The following is a 24,733-nucleotide window of genomic DNA, read 5'->3' as shown; positions in this document are numbered from 1 at the left end:
GCCGCCGCCGCCGCCTCCGCCGCAGCGTCCGGGGTGGCCGGCGACGCCCGCGCGCCCTGCGCCGAGCTGGTCCGTGAGCCGGGCTGCGGCTGCTGCTCCGTGTGCGCCCGGCTGGAGGGCGAGGCGTGCGGCGTCTACACCCCGCGCTGCGCCCAGGGGCTGCGCTGCTATCCCCACCCGGGCTCCGAGCTGCCCCTGCAGGCGCTGGTCCTGGGCGAGGGCACTTGCGAAAAGCGCCGGGACGCCGAGTACGGCGCCAGCCCCGAGCAGGTTGCAGGTAACGCGGGGCTGGGACAGTTAGTTCGGAGAAACTTGGAGGGCAGCGGAGCGCTGGGGGCGGCCGTGCCGCGGGGGACAGGCGTGGGGCCCGGGGCTCCGCGACCGCTTGAGCGGCGAGAGAGCGGAGTCCTCGACCCGCAGTGGGGCGGCTGCTGGGAGGGGGACCCGAAAGTCCGGCCCGGGGAGGGGAGCTGGAGTCAGAGCGTGCGGGAGAGCCCTGGCTGCTTACTGATTTGGTCGGGAAATACGGGCAGCGGAAAGGCATCTCCGGTTACCCTAATCTTCCCCGGCTGGAACGTACCTTGACTTCTATTTTGGAGGGGGGATTTGCCGTGGTGGGGGGGGGGGGGGTGTTGGTCAGACCCCGGGGAGTGAGAGCTTGAGGCTTATTTGGGGAGCACAGCTTGAGTCGGTGACCGCCGACCAGAGGTTCCTGGAAAGGTGCCGGTGGAGGACGCTGCTGGGGGGCGGAGGCTGGCGGGTGCCGGTGACTTCGGGGACGTCTGGGGAGAACGGGCGCTAGGAGGAGGCGGCGGCTTGTCGAGGGACCCTTCCTTCTGCGATTGTAAGGTGGGAAGAAAGGACTTGCTGGCACTTTGTGGGGTGGGGAGAAAGGAAAACGAGCGCTACTCGTGCATCTCGTTTAGGGGGAACAATGCAAGAGGGGCGCTTGGGAGGCTCAGCCCAGCGGTTCAGTCTGTGTAACTTAAGCCGGGTGGCGGGCTGCAGCCCCGGGTGAGCCTGGGACCGCCGTGCCGCTCACTGGAGCATCTGGGCCCCGCGGCGGACGGCGGGGGGATGCGGGGCGCTGGACGCAGCCGTTCTTACCGCAGGGAGGTGTTACCCCCGTCCTAATCCGAGGGATTCTTCCTGTCCGGTAGAACGGGGCGGGGGAGGGGGGGGGCTGGGAGCCTTTGTAAGGGATCCTCATTCCCCAACCCCCCCAAACCGGACTGTCAGAATCTCACTTGTTTTTGTTTTCCGTTCGCTTTTAAAATTACAAAAACCTCCCGCCCCCGTGGTCTGGAGGAAACTGTAATTACTTTCTTTCTTCTTGGACACCGTTGGGAAAGGTGTCCATTGCCTGCTGCTGTTGTTTAAAAAGCAAGCGAGTCTGACCAAGTTCCTCAAGCTTTTTAGAAAAAGAAAGAAGAGAGAATAAGTGAACACGTTCTTGCTTGTAAGCTTCTGCGGCCCTAGTACAACTTTCCCCACCCCCCTCCCCAAGACCCCCAGCCCCCCTACTCTTCCTCCAACCAGCTATTGTTTTTCCCCTGTTCTCCTTGAGAATGAAATTGGGGGTCAGAGTTGAAATATTTCTTCTATTGCTCTGGCTCATTTTGACCTTGAGTGCAGAGCAAGTTAGGGCTTCCTCCCAGGGAGCCAGAAGAACCACTGAGTCCTTTCTTCTGCCTCTGCTTGCTTCCCTCCCCAGCATGTCTTGCCTCCAAGTTAACCCTTCTCTCCTGCTTCTCTTAGAAAGTAATAAAAGGAAAAGTCTTGGTCCTGCCTTCCTCCTCCATCGCCCCCCCCCTTCGCACCCCCCCACCCCCCACCAGGGAGGTGCTGTGCTTTCTGAGCTGAACTCTGACCGACTAAACATCTTCCTCAGCAGGATGAACTTTTCCAAAGGCCTCCAAGTTCATAGACTCGCTTGGATTTTGACCATCTTAACACAGTGCGTGGTACAGGTCCTTCCTGACCATCGTAGAATTGTTTTTTCATTCTTCATCCTTCTCGCTGGCAGCCCGAAAACCGGCTCTCCTGCTTCCAAGCCCCAGAACAGATGCAGGAGATTCTCTCCATTCACTCCTCCCTAGAGCCCCAGAGGGGGGGAGTTGTCAGGGGAGCCCAGGGACAATGGGGTGAGTTCATGGGAAGAATGTCACTCTGGATTTTCTGCCTGGTTATGGGACTCCTTTCCGCCAGCTAGCCCCAGCTGCCTCCTCAGCCATCTCCTCCCAGTGCCCAGACAGACGCCTTCCGCATTTTTCTCTTGTGTTCCAGACTGGGAAGAGGGGACACCAGGTTGGGGGCGGGGGTGGGGGCTAGATGCAGAAGCCCAGTGGGCACCCTGGAAAGGAGTGACCCAGAGCACGGTACTCAGGGGTCAGTAGGGCTGGGGGAAAGGGGGCATGGTGGGGAGAAGCCTGGGCTGGCAGGGATGCAGGGAAGACAGGGGCAAGTTTGGAGGCTTCTGTGCAGGAGAGGGTCTTGGGCTGGGGCAGGGTTGCGGCCCTGCTTGGAGAGCGCCGGGGTCCGGGCTGGGTGCAGGGGCGGACACTGGCCCAGAGGGGACCATAGCGCTGAGTGGTGCTGCCTCCCCCTCTCCCTCTCCCATCCCCTTTTCTCCCCTCTCTGAAGAACCGGCTCTCTCCCATCCCAGCCTGCATTCCTCTTTGAGCAGGTTGCTTTTGAGAATTTTAAACACACCCTCTTATTTTGAGGCAGAAAACCCCAGCAGTTCCGGCTTTGCTGTTAGCTCTTTTGTCTTTGTTCCCAGGACTCAGGGGCCGTGTTGCTGACTTCCTGGGGACGGCTGGGATGCAGGGGGCGGGGGTGGGCACATCTGCGGGTGCTGAGCCTGCGTCCCTTGGGGGCGAGGGGTCAGGACTGGTTGGTTCAGAGCCACTCAGAAGTGAGACTGAGGGTTGGAGTAGGTGAGCCTGGAAGAAAAATGGGGGTGGGGGGGCTGAGATGTGGTGAGGTCTGGATCTTAACAGCGCGTGGGTGTGTTTGCTGGTGGAGTGGGCAGAAGTGCCTAGAAATGTCGGGGTAAGAAGAGGAAGTGGGCTGGGGCCCGGCCGGGCCCTTTCAGAATTCTGGGCCGGCGGGGCGACTGGCTCCTTCAGCATCTCCCCTGCCTCCTTCCCCGCCGGGTACAATGCCTGGGATTATGCCGAGGGGCGGAGCCGCCCAAGTGGCCGTCTGGCCCGCTGCACATATAAAGGTGCTATAGAAATGTGCAGTCATTCAAAGTCCCGGGGCAGGCAGGCCGGCAGGCGGGCGGGTCTGAGGAGGCTTTTGCATCTGCAGTTGCTGGGGGAGGGGGGGGGGGGGGGGGGGGGGGGCAGAGGCGAGCCCTGATTTACAGTGGTTCCGTGCAGCTTCAAAAAAGGGGAGAAAAGCAATGGGGCTTCTGGCTCAAAGCGCTGTTTTGCATCTTGTCTTGCATAAATTTGCATACTGAGTTCAAAGTCGTAAAATAGACTTGGGGAATGAGTGGGACCCACTGTCACCGATTGCTAACACCACTACCTTCCGCCACCCTCCCCCCTTCTGGACAGAACACCCAGAACTAACTCTGCTAAGCTGCTCTGAGTCACCACTGGAAGGAGGAGATGGGGGAGTTGAGGGCTACTGCTCCTGGGTCTCTGGGAGGGAGCTGTGTAGTTCCTGGGCCACAGGACCCAGCGGGGTGTGGCTGGGTGCACTCTGGCCTTGGAGGCAGGTCTGGTCCGGAGGGTGTGGCTCTGACAGGTCCGGAACCCGCAAGGCAGGCAGTGTTTGGCCAGCTGCCTCCTCCGGCCATTGTGCATGGAGGGCTGGAATTTGAGTAAGTCATAGAATCTGGGTTTTTGCCTGCAGTCTCCTTACTCACCTTCCACTTATGTCCAGATTGTTCACTGAGATAGTTCCCTTTGTGTGGTAGTCATGATCCCATCCATTCCTTTGACAGAGGTATTTGAAGAAGCTTCGAGAAAAAAAAAAATTGTACACAAGGTCAAAGAATCTTAGGAAAACAAAATCCAGGGCCAGGAATCTCTGAATTAGAAGAGGTGGTGGAAAGAAGAACCTAACTGTTCGTGACCACCACAGGGGTCTATCTGTGCACTGGTTCTTGGTCAAGTCAGACCGTTGAGTTTCCTGGTAGGCAGAGGGAAGAGGGAAGCTTAGGTGGTTTTCACCGTTAGCTTACCTTAGCATTGAGCTTTAAAATGAAAATTTCAGGCAAATCATTCCTTTGGGTTAGGGGACGACATGGAAGTTAGTCCTAGAAAAATAATTGCATGTTATTCGAGAGCAGGCGCACATTCACTCACCACTGTCCAACATTCGAGGGCTTAATTTGAGAGACTCACTGTACTGTGGCCCATTTATCGGGTCAGAATATAGTTGGGTCTCAGGTTAGCTATTCCCTGCCGTAGAAAACTGGATGTGCAATTGCTAAATTTTGGTACCGAGAAGTTTCGAAAGTCCTTGGGTCCAATGAAAAGCAGAACAGGAGGCCAGTACCTGGCCGGGGTGGGTAGGTGGTGGGGTGGGGGTGGGGGGTCATGCACAGCAGGGGGTGCTGAAGGGAATGAAGATGAGCAGAAAATACACAGGCTGTGCCCACATTTGGTTTTGTCATTGACCCTCCTCATACCCTACAACAGGGTACCAACAACAACGAGAGGATTGGTTATTATTATTGTTGAAGAGCCTCCATGACTAGAGGCTACATTTAGTTTCAGTCTGTCCCTTCCTAGTGTTCCCAGGGCCCCTTTCCTCCCCTGCTTTCTCCATTCTGCCTTCTTGACCACCCCCCCATCCCCACCCCAGCATTGGTCTCCCACGCATCTCCCATTGTGGCTAGGTCTTGAACACCTGGCTGGATGCTAAGTAGCTGGGAAGGGCTCGAGAAAATGGCATGGAAAATCTATCGCCCCCAGCCTTCCACGGGAGTCCAGGTAGATGGAGACCAGGGAGGTGATTGGGGTTGGAATGCTGGCAACCAGTCTAATCCTGAAATGATGGTGGTTGGAAGCCGTGCAGGGGCCAGGCTGTGTGGGTGGGGGAGTGGCCATGTTCCCTGAGCGGGTTTGCGCTAAGGCTGCTCCCGCCGACACCGAGGCACAGAGGAGCGAGATTATGCTTTTTAGTCGCCAGGGGAGCTGGTGTTCTGCTTGGCAGATGTTCTAGGCCTCTCTAGCACTTCTTGCGGTCTCTGGCCAGCGTTTTGCTGAGGTGGCAGGCAGCTGCCAGGGGTTCAGCCACCTTCCCATCTGCGCTCATCCTTTTATGAACTGATTTCTTCGCCTGCTTTGTCTTCTCACTTACAAGATCCGTGTGAAGGAGAGGGGGAGGCTTTTTACCCCCATTTCACAGGTGTGGACTCTGAGGCTCGTCAACGGATGCCTTAGCAGTAAGTAACGAGACGAGAGGCTGACCTTTCCTCTGTACCCCTCTGCCCCCATGGCCAAGTAAGGGATGGGGCTGTCGGCAGGAAAAGCCTTTGACCCTGTCAGCCAGAAAGTTTGTTCCTGGACACCTGCCGTGTGCAGCTGATGCACGGGCCAGGTTCCTTACTGCCAGGTTCGGTCGTGTGCATTCCCTCCAGTCCACTGAGAGACCCAAGTCCTGGGGACTTCAGAGGGGGAAGTGGCCAGTGTGCGGCAGGCAGGAGAGACCAAAGGGTCCCAGGGTGGGGCAAGAAGAGCTGGTGGGCAGCAGATGATGCTGGAAGCAGCCTGGCCTCTGCCGTCAGGATGAGCGGGTTCCATTGCAGCCCCATCTTCGAGATCTTGATTGCTGATGCCCAAGGGCCTTCCTCAAAGACCGGTTTCCCTGTTGGTGAAATGGGGGTGATTGTATCTCTTCATGGGGTGCGTGTGAGGCTGGCAAGTGTCTGGCACATAGTAGGTTCTCACACATTGCCTGCCTTAATGTCCGCAAGCTGCGTCTCCTCTCTGACGCTTAGTTCGGTGGCCTTTAGAACGGAGGCCAAACTGGCTGTGCCGGGCAGGCCACTCGTCTCTCTGCAGGCTTTACCATGGCCTTGAGTGGCCTCATCTTGGTGTGAAGTTGTTCCAGTTCAAAGCCCAGTTTGCAGCCACATACGTGTCACCCAAGGCAAGAGTTTCCTTATCTGTAAACCAAATATAGATAGTACCACTCCGTGGGGTGGTGCTTGCATGCGTGTGTATTTGTGTGTGTGTGTGTGTGTGCTTAGGTGTGTAAAGCTAGATAATAAGACAAAGCCGAGCACTTTGGCGGTGTGTGTGTGTGTGTGTGTGTATGTGTGTGTAATGCCTCTGTTGGGAGTGGAGAGACTGAGGGGACAGAAGTGGCTCTGGAGTTTGGACCCTGCATACTTGTGCTGGCTTGCTGCTCATAAGCAGGTGACAGGACAGAGTTCTGCCTTCATCCAGCCAGCCAACCGTTAGGACCCAGCCCTCCAACTGCAGGTTCTCAGAGGACCAGAGAATCTCTGAGGCCACGTTTCAGGGGTGGGACGCAGCTTCCTCCATGGACAACCCTCTACAGGAAACCTGCTGGGATCCAGGCTTCAGAATAATAGGGTCTGGGAGGAACCAGACCCGTCTCAGCCCCCTTAGTGTTTTGGGCATGTGTGAGGGTGTACGCTCACTGAGTTGACAAAGCCAGTGAAGGGACTCTGTGGCCCTGATTTCCTGCTCCAGGAAAATGGGCTTTCACATCTATCCTGGCTGAGCCTAGGGTGCCAGAAAGTTGAACGTGATCCTGGCAAAGAAACCGGACGTTCTATCCAAAAAGTGACGTTTCCTTACTACGCTGTCTCCAGAGTTGACCTCACCCCCGAGTCGGGGAGTGGCGCCTCATTTTGAAGGGGTTGATGGGTTCTCGACAGGAATGCTGGGCGGGGGACTGTTTTCTGGGCCCTGAGATCCTTCCTAATGTCTCATTCCATCTGTGGTCCCAGAGAGCCCTCCGAGTGACCGCCTGTCTGGGCATAACGATACAGTGACTCTGTTCTTGAGCATTCTGGTAGAGGGGAGGCCCCAGGAAGCAGAGAACGGGGGTTGCTCGAGTCATCAGGGGTCAGCATATGCTTATGGTGGTGACAAAGCACAGGATCTGCCACTGGGAATCCGAGGTGGCCAGTTCCTTGGACTCTGGGGGCCTTTGTGATTGTGGGGAGGGGGGGCACCAGGAGGAAAAGCCCACTGGACAGCTGGGGTAGTAGATTCAGAGAAGCTTGTTGGCTTTCTGGTTCCAGGGTAACTGCCCCCACCCTCACCCCCACCTCCACAATGAGTAGAGTGTCTGGGCTATAGATTTTTTTTTTCTCTCCTGGAAAATGGACCATCCCCTGTGCCCCTCCCCCTGCTCGGCCACTCCTGCCCTTTAACAAAGCCAGGGAGGATCTGCTCTGGCTCAGCTCCTGGGTGTCAGTCAGGATGCAGAGGGAGACCTTGCTCAGACAGCCACCTCCCCCGGAAAGAAATACAGAGTCGACTGTAGTCAGGAATTGTTTCTTTCCTCCCCCCGCCGCCTTTTTTTAGGCAGGGGGAGGGGGCATTTGGCAGCCTGTGGGGCCCCTTCTGGCCGCCAGCCCCGCATCTCTTCCTGGCTGTTGGGAGGTAGCAGGAGCGGAGATTGGGGAGAAGGGGCAGGGGCTGGCCGGCCTCCAGCTGCGGGGCAGGAGAATTGGCCCCCAGGCTCCAGTTCAGCCGCCGGCGCGGAGCCAGGCCTGGGGTTTCTAATTAGCGGATGGGTATAGGTGTGTCAGCCTGTGTTTCATTCAAGGAGCTGAGTTCTGGGAGGCAGGAAGCCAGGAGGGGCGCAGAGCCCAGGAAGGCCTCAGCAAGCTGGGGAGGTGGGACTGGGGGAGACTTAGCGTACTCAACCCCTGAGAAGTCAAGGAGGTGGGAGGCTTCCAGCTGGAGGGATCGGAGCTGGATTGCAGAGTGCAGTCAAAGGGTCTGCCCCAAAGGGTAAATGACAAAATGACGGTAATCAAAATTGGTTTTTCTCTAGACATCGGCCACTTTCACCGAAGCGCCTGTAGGGCTTTTTTTGTTTTGTGTTTTCCAGCTCTGTTTTAGTCTCAGGATTCTCCCCACTTGACAGATGAAGAAATCAAGGCTACGTTCAGGTTCCAGTGGCGAGGCGAGCACAGACCAGAATGGAGTCTGGGTCTCCAGCTTCTCGTTCCGGGGCTCCATTCCATCAGACTCACGCATGCAAAGAAGCAGCGAATTATATATTGCTGCTCGGAAAAGCTCCTTTTCCCTGGGAGGCAGTAATTAAGGCATAACTTCTCAAAAACGTTCCTTTATGCAACTCCCCAGGAAGTTTCTTTCAGGTCTATTGTCTTGGCTTCTGGATGGGGGTGCCAAGTTGCCCCTGGATGGTGAACTTGCTTTCTAAAGTGCCCGAGGCCAAGATAAAATGAAAATGGCGGTTCCCTTGGGCCCTGACTCTGCAGCTGCCTGGGTAGTTTCTGTAGCAACAGTGGCAGGAGGTGTGTTGGGAGGGATAAAAGGGGGGTGGGTGTATGGATCAGAAGGCTTTTGAGGTTGGGTGGGGCTGGCTGGTGTCTGACTGATGACTTCACTCCCTGGGAAGATGAGGGTCCCATGGAGGTGCAGAAAGGACGAGGTGGTGGGGGACAGAAGAAACAAAGCCCTGGGGTTAAAAGCCTTCAATGGCGTCTTTCCGTAGGTGATGCCGATGGCCAGATTAGATGCCATTCTGGTTGTGTAAGAGCTATAAAGCTGAACAACCTGGATTTGGTTTTGGCTTTGCCATTGTCTACATGACTGTGCAATTGGCCTCAAACACCATGGTTTTGGTTTTTTTTTGGGGGGGGGTCAAGGTGAGTGTAGATAAGAAATTATCAACCTCATGTGATTGCTTGATGATAAAACAAAGTTATGTACATAAGCCACTTAGCACAGAAACTCAGATAATCGGGTGAAGTCATACAGGTTCTGACCGCCCCCTGCCCCTCCACCCTTAACCTCCTTCCTTCTTCCTCTAATCTCAACACCCAGAAAAGAGGAGAAGGCAAATGCCTCTTTTTCCATGTCCTCTGATGGGCCAAGTTTATTAAGAAGAGGCACTTAAGAATCCATTTCACAGGCATGGCTTCTTCCACGGGGTGTAGCTTACCTGGACAGCTGCCCTTTGCTTTGGAAAGTCCAGAATGGGGTTAGTGGCGGAGGGTTTTCCACTGGACAGTCGTGGCCTTTGATGCCACTGTCATTCACTACGGCTCTACCAGTGGTGGAGGGCCCAGCCCATTTATGTCCCAGAGGTGAGGGTTCCCATTTGAACCCATTTGCTTGTCTCTGGTTCAGCTTGCTGCCTCTAAAGGGAGCATAAGCAAGGAAGACCCCTGATGCGATGCAGTATTCTATCAGACACAATTAGTGAACTTTTAGTTGAAGAGAAAGAAAAGCATGGTGACCTATTTAAAGACACTTATTTATATTCAGGACACTTCTTGTGCTGGTTTGAGAGTGTGGCAGGCAATCCTGGACATCCTTACAGGTTTTTAGTTTCTGTTTGCACCCTCTGGGTTCAATTTGTCAGGCCTACAGTCTCTGGGAACAGTCTTATGGGGATGGACAAGAGGTAGGCCGAAGGGGAGGGTGGGAGGAGAGAGGTGGGTAGAACCCAGTCTTTATCACTCTGGGAGCTACTCTGTGGGGAACTGAGCTCTTTGGAACTGAGCACAGGCACAGTTGTTTGTATATGGGTCCCCTGGGAGGGAAGCGTCTTTTCTCTCCCATCTCGTGCTTCCATTTAATGATTTCTTTTTTTTTTTTTTTTTTTTTTTAACTCCTGACCGTCCTTGCTGCTCCGGGGCCTGGATGGTGAGGGAGAGGCCAGGAAGGTGAGGAGAAGTAATACAACAGGATATTCTAGGCCAGGACTCCAGGTGGGATGTTCTCCAAATAGTTAGCTTTCCTGAGGTTTAAATGTTTGTTTATTTATTTATTTGTTTGTTTGTTTATATTATTTATTTTAAGGGAGAGAGAGAGAGAGAGAGAGAGAATCCCCAGCAGGCTCTGCACTGTCAGAGCAGAGCCCAACGTGGGGCTCGATCCCACAAACTGTGAGATCATGACCTGAACCAAAATCAAGTCGGAGGCTTAACTGTCTGAGCCACCCAGGTGGCCCCTTTTGTTTCTACTTTTCTTTAAAGCACTATGGAAGTGAAGTCCAAGTTTGTGTCTTCAAGAAGCTCTGTCCTTTGGAGGAGGAGGGCAAAGCGTGGAGCGACGGCTTTTAGCCAGTGCGCCCTGGCACATTTTTTGTGTATGGTTAGGGAGGCGGGAGGGAAGTTCACTCAAATTCCAAGAGTGCCTTGCCCAGGGTTGCCCTTCATAGTCTCAGTCAAGCGGCCTTTGGACATTTTGGAAGCCATATTGTCCATCCTCCCTCCTCCTTGAAAGTCTTTCCCTAAACCATGTGGTTTTTCCCATCTGCAGTTTTGTAACCTGTTTTAGTCCTTCCTGTGAAACTCTTGAGTGGCTTCTACCCTGGCTCTCTCCTGTTTCAGTTTAAAGCTGCTATCTCTCTGGGCCTCGAGGAACAGGTGCACCCCTTCCACTGGGCATGACTGGCCCTTGGGCACCTCCCCCACTGCACACCTCCAGTGCCCTGTGGGCTATACTAGGATGTGCTCGTCCCTTGGCTTTCCATTCTCAGGCCTGCACCGTCTTGATTCCTTTGTCGTCCCCTCCTTGACCCTATGACTGTCTTCCACTCTCTTTGGGTCTTTCCTCTGACTCATTTCCAACTTCTTTTTTTTTTTTTTTCTTTTTTCTTTTTTTAACGTTTTTTCATATTTGAGAGACAGAGAGAGACAGAGTGTGAGCAGGGGGAGGGCAGAGAGGGAGACACAGAATCCGAAGCAGGCACCAGGCTCCGAGCTGTCAGCACAGAGCCCGACGTGGGGCTCGAACTCATGAACTGCGAGATCATGACCTGAGCTGAAGTCGGATGCTCAACTGACTGAGCCACTCAGGTGCCACTCATTTCCTACTTCTTCATGCCACGGAGACCTGGCCAGGAGCCCCTGGTGATAGGTGGCCGTGGTGACACTACTCTGGCCTCAGAGTGGCAGGGCAGTTGTCCAAGTCACTGATGTTCGGTCCTCTTCCAGCCAGTGGGCTTTCAGAGGCACCCCAACTTACAAATACCCCTCTTGACAAGGACCTGGAAGAGTGAATGCAGTGAAGGAAGGGACTTTTTCTTTTTAAAGTTTATTTATTTATTTTGAGAGAGAGAGCTGGAGGGGGGCAGAGAGAGAGAGAGAGAGAATCCCAGCTTGGGGCTCAAACTCATGAACCATGAGATCATGACCTGAGCCAAAATCAAGAGCTGGAGAAGGCCTGAAGAGGCCTGAGCCACCCAGGCACCCCATGAGGGATGGGACTTTTTTTTTAATGTTTATTTTTGAGGGAGAGAGTGTGAGCCTATGCACGCAAGTGGGAGAGGAGCAGAGAGAGAGGGAGGCAGAGAATCCAAAGCAGGCTCCATGCTGTCCTCGCAAAGCCCAGTGCAGGGCTCGAACTCACAAACCGTGAGATCATGACCTGAGCCTAGTCAGTTGCTCAACCGACCGAGCTCCCCAACTGCCCTAGGAAGTGACTTTTAAAAGATAAATGGTTGCGGAGTGCCTGGCTGGCTTGGTCGGTGGAGTGGGTGACTCTTGATCTTGGGGTTGTGGGTTTGAGCCCCACATTGCATGTAGAGATTACTGATTACTTAAAAATAAAATCTTAAAATGGTAACACTGCAGCCAATAATAAGAATAATGCAGTAACTCCAGTCTACCACCCAGAATTGGGAGCGGTTGATATTTTGTCATTTTTGCTTTATGTCTCTTTAAAAATCTTTTCCTGATGGCCTTCCACCAGCCTCTTGTTGCTGTCCCTTGTCCCCAGAGGCAGCCACCGGCATGCATTACTTAGTGTTTCTTTTCCTCGGCTAAACAAATTTGCTAATGGATAGCCAGCATCTGGAAATGTTCTCTGAAGATAAGTTAAATGTGCCCAAGAGGTGTCCTTCTGCCACTTTTTTGCTCTGTCAATATTAGGTTTTTGAGATCTGTTCATGTTGGGTAGATCTCTGAGCGATCACGGGTCAGAGTGATTCTTGCCAGCTGTTGGGTATTATTCCATTGTTATTACCCTGCTGATTTTATTCATCCATTCTCCTGTTTGGATCGCATTGCCGATGGTGTTTTTTGCAACTACAGATGATGCCGTAATGAACATTGTTGCCCGTGTGCCCACTACACGCATATCTGAGAGATGTCGAATCACTGGGTCAGGTTCATTCTTCCCGTTCCCATAGTCCCTGGTCCAAGTTTGCACCAAAGTACACCGTCTGCTCCCATGGGCTTTCGGCAGACAGGTCACCTTGCTGGGTTGTTGGATGACTTTAGTTGAACCGGAGGAGAAATGTTTGGGACCCACGGAAAGGAGTGAAAGCTGAGAGTGCTGTTTGCCATCTTGATATCAGTTTCTCTGGCTCTTCAAGGACAGCCTGGCTCACTGAATCCCAGAGGACCTTGGCTGAATTTGAGCATGTTTTTGTTTTCTCAAACGTTCTGCCTCAGCGCTGACCCTCCCCAGGTCTTTGCCATTCCAGGAATGACCCTGGTGTTTATAAAGCAGCCCATTAGGGAGTGCGTAGGCAGGGAAGTTCTGTAGAGGCCGTGCTATTTCTGCAGCGGCGTGAGGGCATGCTCTAGAAATCTCCATGATGCCTGGCCAAGAAGGACCCCCTGTGTGCACCCAGGCATGCGTGTGTGTCTGTTTCTGAACCCGTGAGTCTAGGGGCGGAAAGAGCTCATGGGGCTGTGTCTTCGCAGAGTGTGTCTGTGAAGTCATATCTTTTGAAAAGAGGAGGCCTCTTTCCCATCACTAGGAAGTTCTTCAGGAATCTGAGGCCAGAGAGAGAGAAGCACAAAGGAAGGGGGCCTTGGAAATGCCAGAGCTTGAAGGAGGTTGTTAAAAATACAGAGTCCCCGACCCTTGCCCAGGCTTGCTAGTTCACAGACAGGTGAAGTCTGGGACCATTTTTAGCAAGCTCTTTGGATGATTTCTCTTTTTCTTTCTTTCTTTCTTTTTTTTTTTTTAATGGGAAATTTCTTTATATTTTACTTTTTATAGTTTTTTTAACTTGTTTTATTTTTAATTTTTTTAAATATACATCCAAATTAGTTAGCGTATAGTGCAACAATGATTTCAGGAGTAGATTCCTTAATGCCCTTTATCCATTTAGCCCATCCACCCCTCCCACAACCCCTCCAGCAGCCCTCAGTTTGTTCTCCATATTTAAGAGTCTCTTATGTTTTGTCCCCTCCCTGTTTTTATATTATTTTTGCTTTCCTTCCCTTATGTTCATCTGTTTTGTATCTTAAATTCCACATATGAGCGATATATTTGTCTTTCTATGACTGACTTCTTTCACTTAGCACAGTACCCTCTGGTTCCATCCACGTTGTTGCAAATGGCAAGATTTCATTCTTTTTGATTGCTGAGTAATACTCCATTGTATATATAAACCATCTCTTCTTTATCCATTCATCCATCGATGGATATTTCGGCTCTTTCCATACTTTGGCTATTGTCGACAGTGCTGCTATAAACATGGGGGTGCATGTGTCCCTTCGAAAGAGCACACCTGTATCCCGTGGATAAATGCCTAGTAGTTCAATTGCTGGGTCACGGGGTAGTTCTATTTTTCGTTTTTTGAGGAACCTCCATACTGTTTTCCAGAGTGGCTGCACCAGCTTGCATTGCCATCTTCAGATGGTTTCTGACAAACACCCATGACTGGGAGCCATTCCCGTAACCTAACTCCCTGAATTTGTGAATGAACACACTGAACCCTGCACATCTTGACCATAGAAGGTTTTTTTTTTTTTAAGTAATGAACATCCAACGTGGGGCTCAAACTCTGACCCAGAGATCAAGAGCCCCATGTTCTACCGACTGAGCCAGCCAGGTTTCCCATATATTGAAGCCTACACATCTTTTAAAAAATATTTTTTTAATACTTATTTTTGAGAGAAAGAGAGAGGCAGAGAGAGAGGGAGACACAGAATCTGAAGTGGGCTTCAGGCTCCAAGCTCTGAGCTGTTAGCACAGAGCCCAACGTGGCGCTCGAACTCACGAGCCACGAGACCATGACCTGAGCAGAAGTCAGGCGCCTAACTGTCTGAGCCACCCGGGTGTCCCTTGAAGCCTACACCTCTTAAACACCCTGTCGAGCATCATTCAGAGTCCCAGGCATGATGGTAGCAGGGGAGCAGAACTTTGGACACCACCCCCCACCCCCAGCTTTCATACCAGCACTTCTCTTCCTACTATGGCCAAAGCTTTGGCCAGAGCTTTGAACCCAAGAGCTATTGTTCCAAAGGGAATCCAGAAAGTTTAGGGTGGTTTGGCAAGCAGTGGGCCCTCTGCCCTGCTTTCATACACTGTCACCAGTAGCAGGCGACTCCTTCCCTGTGTGAACGTGGGTACCGGCCATTCCCCTCCCCAGAGCTTATGAGCTCAGGGGGTTGGCTGGGCAACAGTTGGCTGGGCAGTAAGCCTGAGGCAGTTGCGGGTGCAGGGAGATGATCCCCAGCTGAGAATGGCCAGGTCCTGCACTTGTGTGCCATAACCTGGATGACCTGTGGATCTAGAACATCCGAAGAGTCTGCTCGGAGCTGTTTCCTACCACAAGGGAGTTCTTTTTGTTCTAAATCGTGCTGAGTTGCTACCGGTCTGTTGCCAAAGGGGTTTCTCCCAGAAGGTGGTAGTGTCTGAGACCTCAGATTTGCTTTGCAGGCAGCCATGCGGGGAGCAGGGCCTTAGAGGGTGGGGAGAGAATGGGAAGGGAGTTTGGAAGGAAGCTGGGTGTCAGCAGGAGGTAGATGGGCTGACCAGGAGAACATCATTCGCGAAGCTGGAATGTGCCCCGCACACAGCAGCTGTCCATGCACACACGGCTGCTGCCTGCTGCCTCTGACCTTTAGGCAAAAGGGTGGAGGGAAACACATAAACAGTGTCACTTACCCAGAGAGACAAAGGACCTCAGCTGAAAAATAACAAGCTCCCCTTTCTTCTGTACCATTAACTTCTGCCTCCCTCCCCACCTCCCAGCATGGCCTGGATTATCTACCCCAGCCTTGGTGGCCTGCATTATTACACATAGTGGCCACAATCAGCCATCCAAAGGGACTGGCTTCAAATTCTCTGAAACAAAAGCTGTTTCCCCTGTATGTTGGTGAATTTGCCTGTGAGCCCTGTCTGCCCTGTGCATGGAAGGCAGTTATGAGCCACCTCCCCTCCCTCCTTCCATGCCTTCTTCTCTCCCTCTCTCTCTCCTTCCCTTGCTCCCTCCCTTTTCTTCCTTCCCATAGATTCTGTAAAGTTAAAGTAATTTAGGCAAATCCACACTCGCCCAAGGACTTCCATCAAATGGTGGACAACTATGCTGTTTAGCGACATACAGAATTCATATAATCAACAAAATCAGGCTTTAGAAGAAACATGCAAATAGTATTCTAGAACTTTCTTGTAACTCATTTTCCCCCCATGTGCGTGGCCATTCTACAGATCAGCTATCACCCACCCTTCCCCTCTGCCTAGCACATACATCTTTCATTTACCCGTTAGATCATCTGCACATTTCTTCTGGAGCTTGCTTCTCCCATGTTGGGCAAATGCTAACAACACTGTATCCAGTTTAAGTAGCGATCATCCTGTATCCGGTAGCAACCTTCACTTTAGTAGGATTATTATTTGCACCTGTCACTCTTGAGGAGTTGGAGCTCAGAGAGGTTAGAGGGTTTGGCTACAGTCATGGGTGAATCATAAACAGCAAAGCCAGGCCTGGCATTCAGGTCTCTTGACTCCTGCAATTCTTTGCCCATTTGAGCTTGTTAGAGAATTGTCCTCTGTCCTGGATGTTCATGGAGAAGCTGTCCAGGAGGAAAGAGGAAGATGGTAAGTTAGTGTTCATTCTTTTGCCCAACACGTGTCAAGATTAAGTGCCTTTGGGGAGAGACCAACAAAGGGAGCCATGTGAGGTCTGTGCCCAGCTAGAATGGAACCAGGAAAGCAGCCCGCGTCACCCTGGCCCATTACTCAGAATCCAGTCCTACGGGGCCTGGAATGCTATCACCTGTTTGAAGGAGGTGAATCCACTGGAGGGAGTGATAGATTTAGGGTCAGATTGGATGATTCCCTGTGGTGTTCCCAGCTCTTAGATTTCCAAATAGGAGGTAGACTAAAGAGAAGGTTGGAAAATGGCTAGGTTTTCTTCAGGGCAGGGGGTGGGGGAAAGACAAGAAGAAAGGAAGGAGACCTTAATCTGTTGTGAAGATGTGGTGTATTTCTGGGGGAAATTCCCTTTTCTCACCAGGCCTGCGTTAAGGACAGAGCCTCATATTCTAAGCAAGAGGGAGTAGGGGGTTGCTTTTGGATCTGGGGGCCTATTTTCTTGAATGCTTTAAGGTCTTCCATAGATCAGGAATCACCAACTGTCCTTTGGAGCACTGAGGTCAGAGCATCGCGCTAGGGGAAGATGGGGTTTCGTGAGAGTAAGGATCTGATCCGTCGGACCCAAGGGTCCATGACCTTCATGGAGTAAGGTCATCAGTGCTACAATCCAATGAGATTACACTGGGGGAAAAAAGTCTAGGCCAGAATTAAAATTTAAAACTAGGGTATTAATGCGTAGTCTAGAATGCGGAATGCAGGTGTAAGTAAAGCCCTATCTTCTGGAATGTCTGCTTCCAGCTGCCCTCCTGGGCCACTCAGTAAGGCTGGGTCAAAGAACAGCGTGGGGACCCCACGCCAATTGTGAGGCGTCTCTGATGATGGCACGGAGGTTGTGTGTGCTCCTGTAGACCACGTGGTAGTCCAGCTGGGCCTCGAGTTTGGTGTCTGTAAAATGGGGCAGCTCGTCCGTTGCCTCTCATTCTACTTGCCTTTCTCCTCTCCAGCCCCCCTCCAGGTGCATGAGGTCGAGCGGTGTGGCAGTCCACTACGCGGGATGGGAGTTCTCACGCTTCAGGTCCTCCGGTGTCTCCCCCACTTTGGAAAAGCTTTCCTTTCCATGTATAATGGGTGAATTCCCTGTTTCGGTGTTGAACCATTGCCCGGGATGCTACATAGAGAGTGGCTAATCCTTAGGGGAAAGTCTCCGGGAGCCTCTGAGCCTGAAGCCTTTTCCAGTTATGTGATCTGGGCTGCTAAGAACCATTTCTTAGACTGACCTTTGCACTGCAGCCCACGGAGCTGCATACATAAGTAGTTGCATAATAAATATTATTCTGAACCTCACTCTCAGGCCGAAAAAAAAAGTGCAGCCTAGTATTTTTGTTCCGAGGGCAGATTCCATCTCTAGCTGGAGTTCTGCATCTGGAATGTTCTCCTGCGGATTGCTTCTATCACCTATAAGAGAACATATGGGAAGAACTGGGTAATAACGTGACGATGCTCTTGTCCTACTGAGCGTAGGGGATGCCACGTGAGCACTTCCCCGAGCCGGCGGTGGGGGGGGGGGGGGGGGGGGGGCGGGAAATGGGAGCAGCTGAGAGCTGACTCCGTGTGCTCCTGCTGTGTGCCTGGCACTGCGTGTATGTGCAGCTTCTGGAATCTGTCTGCCCGCTGGAGGCAGGTGCTGTTTGTCCACAGTTTACAGATGAGCCTTGCAGCCACAGAGAGCTTAAGTAACTTGTCTGGGGCTGCACAGCTAAGTGGTAGACCTGGAATTCAGTCCGGCGATTAGACTTTGAAGCCTGAATTCTTGAACCTCCTTGGCTGGGAATGTAACCGCCAAGGAATCGAGGCTTTCCTCAGCCTACAGTCTTTTCTGAGCCCCACCCCGTCAGCTCGCTGATCTCCTTCCCTCGGCTTCCATTTCAAGGTGTGGAGTGTCAGCATGTGCGTCAGCAAATCGGACCCGGACCCGTGGATTTCTTCATCTTATTGGCATGTTCGTTGGCAGCATTGAGATCAATAACGGAATGGGACAAAACATAGCCTTGAATCCAAGTGGCCTCTGCAAGGGTGGACAAACTGACCTTGACTCTAGAGAGATCGGGGCTGTCTCAGGACAGGAAGCCGAGTCCGTCCTTGGAGAAGACTGTCCAGTCGGCCCCCATCTCCTGGGACCTGGTGCAGGGCTGTGTTAGGGACTCTGTGGACCCTGGACGCCTTTGCGTTTGTGGCTTTTCTTCTGTGAGAAAAAGTTCCAAAATGATATTTGGTAACTGGGTCTAATAACTGAAAGTATTGTATATTAAGACCTTTGTTTGTTTTTTTTTTAATGTAAAAGCTTATTTTTCCTTTTGATTTTAAAGTGGATACATTTCCTAGGCCCCTGGATGCCTGTGCGTGTTGCACCTAATGACGGGCCAGCCCTGCCTAGAGCCGGTAGGCTTGATGCGTACTTACCTATGCGCCTCTCTTTCATCCAGCCTGTTTCTTTCTTTCTCTTTCTTTTTCTTTAAGTGAGGCTGGTAACTTTTTTTTTTTTTTAAGTTTATTTATTTATTTTTGAGACAGAGAGAGAGAAAATAAGCCGGGGAGGGACAGAGAGAGAGAGGAGAGAGGGAGACACAGAATCCGACGCAGGCTCCAGGCTCTGAGCTATCCGTGCAGAGCCCCTTGTGGGGCTCGAACCCACGAACCGTGAGATCATGACTTGAGCCGAAGTTGGACGCTTAACCGACTGAGCCCCCCAGGCGCCCCCATCTAACATGTTTCCAGAGTTTGTTGTGAGCAGTAAAGGTGGGCTGACCTCTGGGACTCAGCCAGGGGATGCTGCTTTGGCCCCTCTCAGTGGTCTGAGGGCGGGGAGAGCTCAGGGAAGGGGGACCAGCAGCCTGGGAGTCCTCTGGATGCCTAGGGAAGACCCCCCCTCTGCCGGAAGGGAGACTAGTGGGCCAGAAGTGTGTTGGAGATGGGAGAGTGGTGGATGGTCCTAGCTGAGGGAGGGGAATGTGGTAGAACTCAGATCGACCTTACGTGGGGCCTGGGGTCATCGGTGCTGGGCTGGGCAACTTCCAGGCCTCCGGATAAAGCCTAACTTCTGAAGGGCGGTTTTCAGTGGGGGGTGCTTTCGCCTCCCGGTGCCTTTTGGCAATTTGTGGAGGTATCTTTGCCATCCGGTAGGGAGGGGCCCAGGATGCTGCTTGGCATCCTGTAATGCACAGAACAGCTCCCCAGTGAATCCTCTGGTCCCAGTGTCGGTGGTGCCGGGTCGGGAATCAGGGTCGGTGATGAAAATTTGGGGTGGGTTGATGGGTCCACTCATACATGATGGGACAGGACTCCCACCCAGCTCGATGGTCAACGCTTCAAATAGCTCTTCCCCTGCAGGTGGTGTTGGGGCTTCTGGAACAGGATTTAATCCGTGGTCAGTTTACTTAGGGTAACACCCAGGCTACCCAGACATTAATCCCATCCCCTTTTGGATGTCTCAGGGTCATTGTCATTAGTCAAGACAACTCTTGTTTTGGGCTATAGAATGTGGAAGTCCTCAGGGGTCATCGATGGGTATGGAGTTGTAAGCTCTGCACTAAATATCCCCTAAGTTCTTATGTTTGGTTTTTTTTAGCGTCCTCTTCTCTCCCTGCCATTTGATGCTTCTTGCCACTATCCACATGCCTTTTTTCTTTCTCCTTTTAATTTTGTTGATTTTATTCTGTGGTGGCCTTGGGAACCAGACATCCAGAAACCGGGCTTGCTGGAGCCATGCTGCCGTGAACCGTCCGTGTTCTTCCTGTGCCGAATGTCCCCGCGCCTTGTGAGGAAAGCGCTCGAATTTGACCACGCATGGATACAGTGACAGCTGTTCTGATGTTCGGGGGCTTCTGTTCCTCTGCTTCCTGGTCCTTGGTCGGGTTCCGCGTTGCCGAGATAACAGATGACTGAGGCCATTTCATCACTGTCAGAGTAATAACTATCACAAGCAGGGCCTGGGTTTCTGTGTTCCAGGCCTTATCTTAACTGCTTGGCCTCTAACATGGTCTCAACAGTCTTGTGAGGCGGGAGCTGTTAGGATCCGACAATTGAGTTAAGAAAACGGAGGCGCAGAGAGGTTATGTGTGCAGGAGAAATACAGCTGGCATAAAAAGTGGGGGAGCTGGGATTCGACCCTACCAAGTAGTGCTCCCTCAGTCTGGAGATAACGTGCAGAGTTTCTGAAGGAAACCGCTGTAGCTGATGGGGACACCTGGGCCAGGTGGCAGGTGCCTGGTCTCCTGGAGCCTTCTGGAGCACGCTCCGTGAAAGCAGGTGCCAGTTCCCCATGGCACTCATGACTGTCCCCATCCCTTAGTTGGCAAGTGAGAGTGGATGCCACAGCTTTCGCACAGGGCAGCGTCTGCTCTTTCTACCGTGAACACTGGTCAGGACAGGGGCCATCTGAACCCGCCACACTGAATTCTGAGAGGACAACCAGGTTCTAAGTGCCTCACCTGAAACTCTTGGGTAGAAATATTTTAGGAGCCATGCAGTCATGTTATCAGGGCTGTAAGTTTTTGAAGGCACGAAAGAGGGGAAGAAAAAATGGGCCAAATTGGTTTAGAAACATCCCCTCCACATCTGTAGGTCTTGTTGGGACCTGAAGGGGGACCACTCGGGGGGGCATGGTCTGTGACCCTGTTTGCTCTGCCTTGTGTGCAAGGGGCTGTTTGAGTCCCAGCCGTCCTAGGGCCCTTGGGGATTTGGCCCCCTCGTTATGACTCTTCCGTGTACCATCCTGTTCCTCTGGCCTGGCTGTTGGGTGTATACACCTGAGCCAGCGTGAGACTGGGGTTGCCGGGGGCTGTTCTCAGGGCCCCCCCCACCCTGAGCTGTGCACTTAGTAGGAGCCTTTCCCTGTTGTTGACTGGTGGTTGAAGAAAGTTGAAAGAGACTTAACATGCTCCTTGGACAAGCATCTGGGTGAGGCTACGTGCCTTGTGATAAGCCGAAACTACAGAGCTGGACGGGTTCCTGTGCCTGGGGCTGGCGGTGCCATGTGTGGACAGACATGGGAACAATCCAGGGCCGCCTGGGCCGTGCTGGAGCGGTCGTGGGACTGAGTCATGGGGGCACGTGAGAAGGGGACCGTTGGGCAAATGACGAGTAGCAGCAGGGGTGATGGAAACCGTGGGTTCTGGTGGTGATTCTCCACTTTCTCCCTTGCCAGACATGGCATGTGGCCTCTTAGGTCACGGATGATGAAGATCTTAAACTGCAGGTTATGGCAGGTGAATCTGGGAGGTCTTTCTAGAGGAGAATGATGGATCCAGAAGGACTCAATCCCATTCCATGGTGAAAGCCTTGCAGACACGTTCATCCTTCCGTGCTCCTTTGCTGTGCCTTGGACGGAGGCAGAACCGGCCAGGCCTCCCAGGCATTTTGCTGGGGTCGGACGGCCTGCGTTCGGATCCCGGATTTGTGGTCTTGGTCTTTCTCGTGCGCCTTGACCTGTCTGTCTGCCAAAGTTGGGGTAATGCCCCCACCCCGCCCAAGAGTTGCTGCGAAACTGAAATTGACAGTCCGTGTAAATTGCTTAGCTCAACTGCAAGGATATCAGTCCTCTCCATCTCCAGGGGTTCAGACAGTTGCTGGGGGGCCCGCCGCTCTAGAAACAGCACCCTGAGCTGGTCTTCCCTTCCTCTCTCTGCAGACAACGGAGATGAGCACGCTGAGGGAGGTCTGGTTGAGAACCACGTGGACGGGACCGTGAACCTGTTGGGCGGTGGAGGCAGTGCTGGTAGGAAGCCCCTCAAGTCAGGCATGAAGGAGCTGGCCGTGTTCCGGGAGAAGGTCACCGAGCAGCACCGGCAGATGGGGAAGGGTGGCAAACATCACCTTGGCCTGGATGAGCCCAAGAAGCTGCGGCCACCACCTGGCAGGGTCAGAGGGGCCGGGTCTGGCTGGAGGGGCGGGAGGACACGTAAAAGGGGTCTTGCGGTGGGAGAGGGCGCCCAGTACCATCCGTGTCCTGTGTTGCCGGAAGGCAAAGCACTTTCCTTTCTGGTTCTGCCACTAACATATTCAGTGACCTTCAGACTGATCACTGTCTCCTTTGGGGGCCTCAGTATCTCTGGCTGTGAAAGGGACTGGGCATAGGGTTTCTTGAAGTCCCTTCCTTCTGAAACCTCCACACTTCTGTTTGGTAAGGAAGTGGATGCTAGAGATGGGGCCGGACCTCCTTAGACTTGCTCAGTCTCGCTGGGATATGCCCTTCCCTCTCCCCAGCGCAGCTCTGTTGTCTTGGGTCTTGGCCTGGCTGGGTTGATGGAAAGAAATGGGGGTTGGCCCACTGGTTTGGGGTAGAGATGCTCTAGAGACAGCCACTTGAATTCACGTTTTGCAAGTAGATCCCATTTTGATCCCTGAAAGCCACTGACACAGCACGAGAGAGGGGTGAAAACTCCTATCCACGTGACTTTCTTCAGAGGGTGGAGTGGGGCACAGTGACATATCCATGAGGTCGCTGTCGGAAGTCCCTGGTTCCACCAACTTGCTGGGTGGCCTTGGGAAAATCCCTTCCCTGCGTATGAACTTCTTTCTGAGCTTGTTCCCAGGACCGGTGTTTTGTGAGCTCAGTCTCACTCCGAGCTCCCTCTTTGCCCCTCTGTGTCTGTCTGTGCCCGCAGACCCCCTGCCAGCAGGAATTGGACCAGGTCCTGGAGCGGATCTCCACCATGCACCTTCCAGATGAGCGGGGCCCCCTGGAGCACCTCTACTCCTTGCACATCCCCAACTGTGACAAGCATGGCCTGTATAACCTCAAACAGGTGAGAGAGGATCTCCTTGGCCTTGGGCCCCGGGTGTGCTTGTCCCTGCCCCACCCACTGGTCATCCGCTGAGGTCTGAATGCTGAGGGGGCGTGGGGATGTCAGCTGCCAGGCCTCTGCACCTCCAGACGCAGAGGCTGACTCCACCTACCCAGCCACCTGCCATCAGCACTTGGGGTCCAGGTTGGGAGGGAGCCTCTGGGAAAAGAGATGTCGGGCTACCCTAACGCCTGTCAACTTATTATTGAGCATTAGAATCGCCTGGCAGTGACTTCTGGGCCTTACCATTCCGGAAGGTTGGGTGGGGACCAAAAAAAAATTTTTTTTATGTTTATTTATTTTTAAGAGAGAGAGACAGAGACAGAAATAGAAACAGAGCATGAAGAGGGGAGGGGCAGAGAGAGAGGGAGACAGAGAATCTGAAGCAGGCTCCGGGCTCTAAGTTGTCAGCACAGAGCCAGACGTGGGGCTTGAACCCTGAGAACCACAAGATCATGCCCTGAGTCAAAGTTGGGTTCTTAATTGACTGAGCCACCCAAGCGCGCCAAGGATTTGCATTTCTAATAAACTCCCAGGGATTGCTGATGATCCATGGGCTATACTTGCAGAATCATGGATTTAAACCATTGACAAGTAGCCTCTGCTGACCCCTAGGGGGTCTCACTCCCCCACTTTCCTCACAGCCCAGGCAGGCATCCTGCCCCCTCTAGATATCAGTGTAGTGTTCAAAGCTATTTGTACACGTGCCCTCGAAATGTCAGCTTATTACTTCATTTGGAGATCAAAAGTGGAAATAGTGATCTCTTCTAATGAAAGACTGGCTGTGGCCGGTCCCTACGGGTAACTAAAGGGGTTTTCAATGGTAATTAGTTTATGGGTAAGAGCAGGGACCGTAGGACGGGAATGCCTGGGTTCTTATCTCAGCCACGCCTCTTACTAGCTGTGTGACGTTGGGCAAGTTACTTAACCTATCTGTGCTTCCTTCTGATCATCTGTAAAGTGGTGAAATAATGGCACCTAACTCACAAGGTGGCTGTGCTGGCTCGGTGTGAGGAGTGAGCGACTCCTGATCTGAGGATCATGAGTGCGAGCCCCACGATGGGGGTAGAGATCACTTAAATAAATACGCTTTTAAAAAAAGCGTTGTAAACTGTAAATGAGCAGTGTGTAGACTGTTCTCACGGTGCAAAGCACCTGCTAGGGCCTGTGCTAGTGCTGACTTCTGCTGTCACGTGCTGTTTTCCCTTCACGCTATGACTGAACTCCAGTCTGCTGGGCCCCCACTGGATGGTCCCCCCTCCTGCCGGCGGGCACTGAGTCGTTGCGATGTGGGGCATCCCCTACTAGCGTGGTCCCTGGGCCAGAGCACCAGCATCACGCGGGAGCCAGACAGAGTCTTAGCCCCGCTCCGGGCCTCCTGAAGGGGAATCTGCACTTCAGGGAGGTCCCCTGGCACCCTTCACGGCCGAGAAGACCACCTCGCGGCACCCTAGCTCGGGCGTCCCGTAGCTGCTCGGCAAACCTCGGGCTGAGGGAAGCAGGGAAAGCTGGTGGCCTCAGGCCTGTCCTCCATACCCTTGTCTTCTCCCTCCTCAGTGCAAGATGTCTCTGAACGGGCAGCGTGGGGAGTGCTGGTGTGTGAACCCCAACACTGGGAAGCTGATCCAGGGAGCCCCCACCATCCGGGGGGACCCCGAGTGTCATCTCTTCTACAATGAGCAGCAGGAGGCTCGTGGGGTACATACCCAGCGGATGCAGTAAACCACAGCCAGCCGGTGCCTGGCACCCCCCGCTCCCGCCCCCTCTCCAAACACGGGCAGAGAGAGGAGAGCCTTGCGTGGTGGGCGGGGAGGGTTTTCCAGGAGTGTTGACACGTGTATTTATATTTGGAAAGAGACCAGCACCGAGCTCGGCACACCCCCGCCTTCCCCCTCCCCAGATGCCTGC

The 24,733-nt window shown here is 53.1% G+C and overlaps 1 protein-coding gene across 1 annotated transcript in view; it reads left to right on the top strand.

Moving 5' to 3' along the window:
* The window catches only part of IGFBP2 (insulin like growth factor binding protein 2), a 25,385-nt gene extending 652 nt beyond the window's left edge, over positions 1 to 24,733 (top strand). Inside the window, exons 2-5 of the mRNA XM_049614929.1 lie at positions 1 to 277; positions 21,670 to 21,899; positions 22,646 to 22,786; positions 24,383 to 24,733. The exon at positions 1 to 277 is cut by the window's left edge and continues 25 nt beyond it. Of these exons, the coding sequence (XP_049470886.1) occupies positions 1 to 277; positions 21,670 to 21,899; positions 22,646 to 22,786; positions 24,383 to 24,547 (813 nt within the window). The 3' untranslated portion in view covers positions 24,548 to 24,733. The remainder of the gene's footprint in view (positions 278 to 21,669; positions 21,900 to 22,645; positions 22,787 to 24,382) is intronic.

The sequence above is a fragment of the Panthera uncia genome (assembly GCF_023721935.1).
Source record: "Panthera uncia isolate 11264 chromosome C1 unlocalized genomic scaffold, Puncia_PCG_1.0 HiC_scaffold_3, whole genome shotgun sequence".
NCBI classification, from domain to species: Eukaryota; Metazoa; Chordata; class Mammalia; order Carnivora; family Felidae; genus Panthera; species Panthera uncia.
The sequence above is the reverse complement of the archived record's forward strand: the minus strand, read 5'-3'. Positions and strand labels throughout refer to the sequence as shown.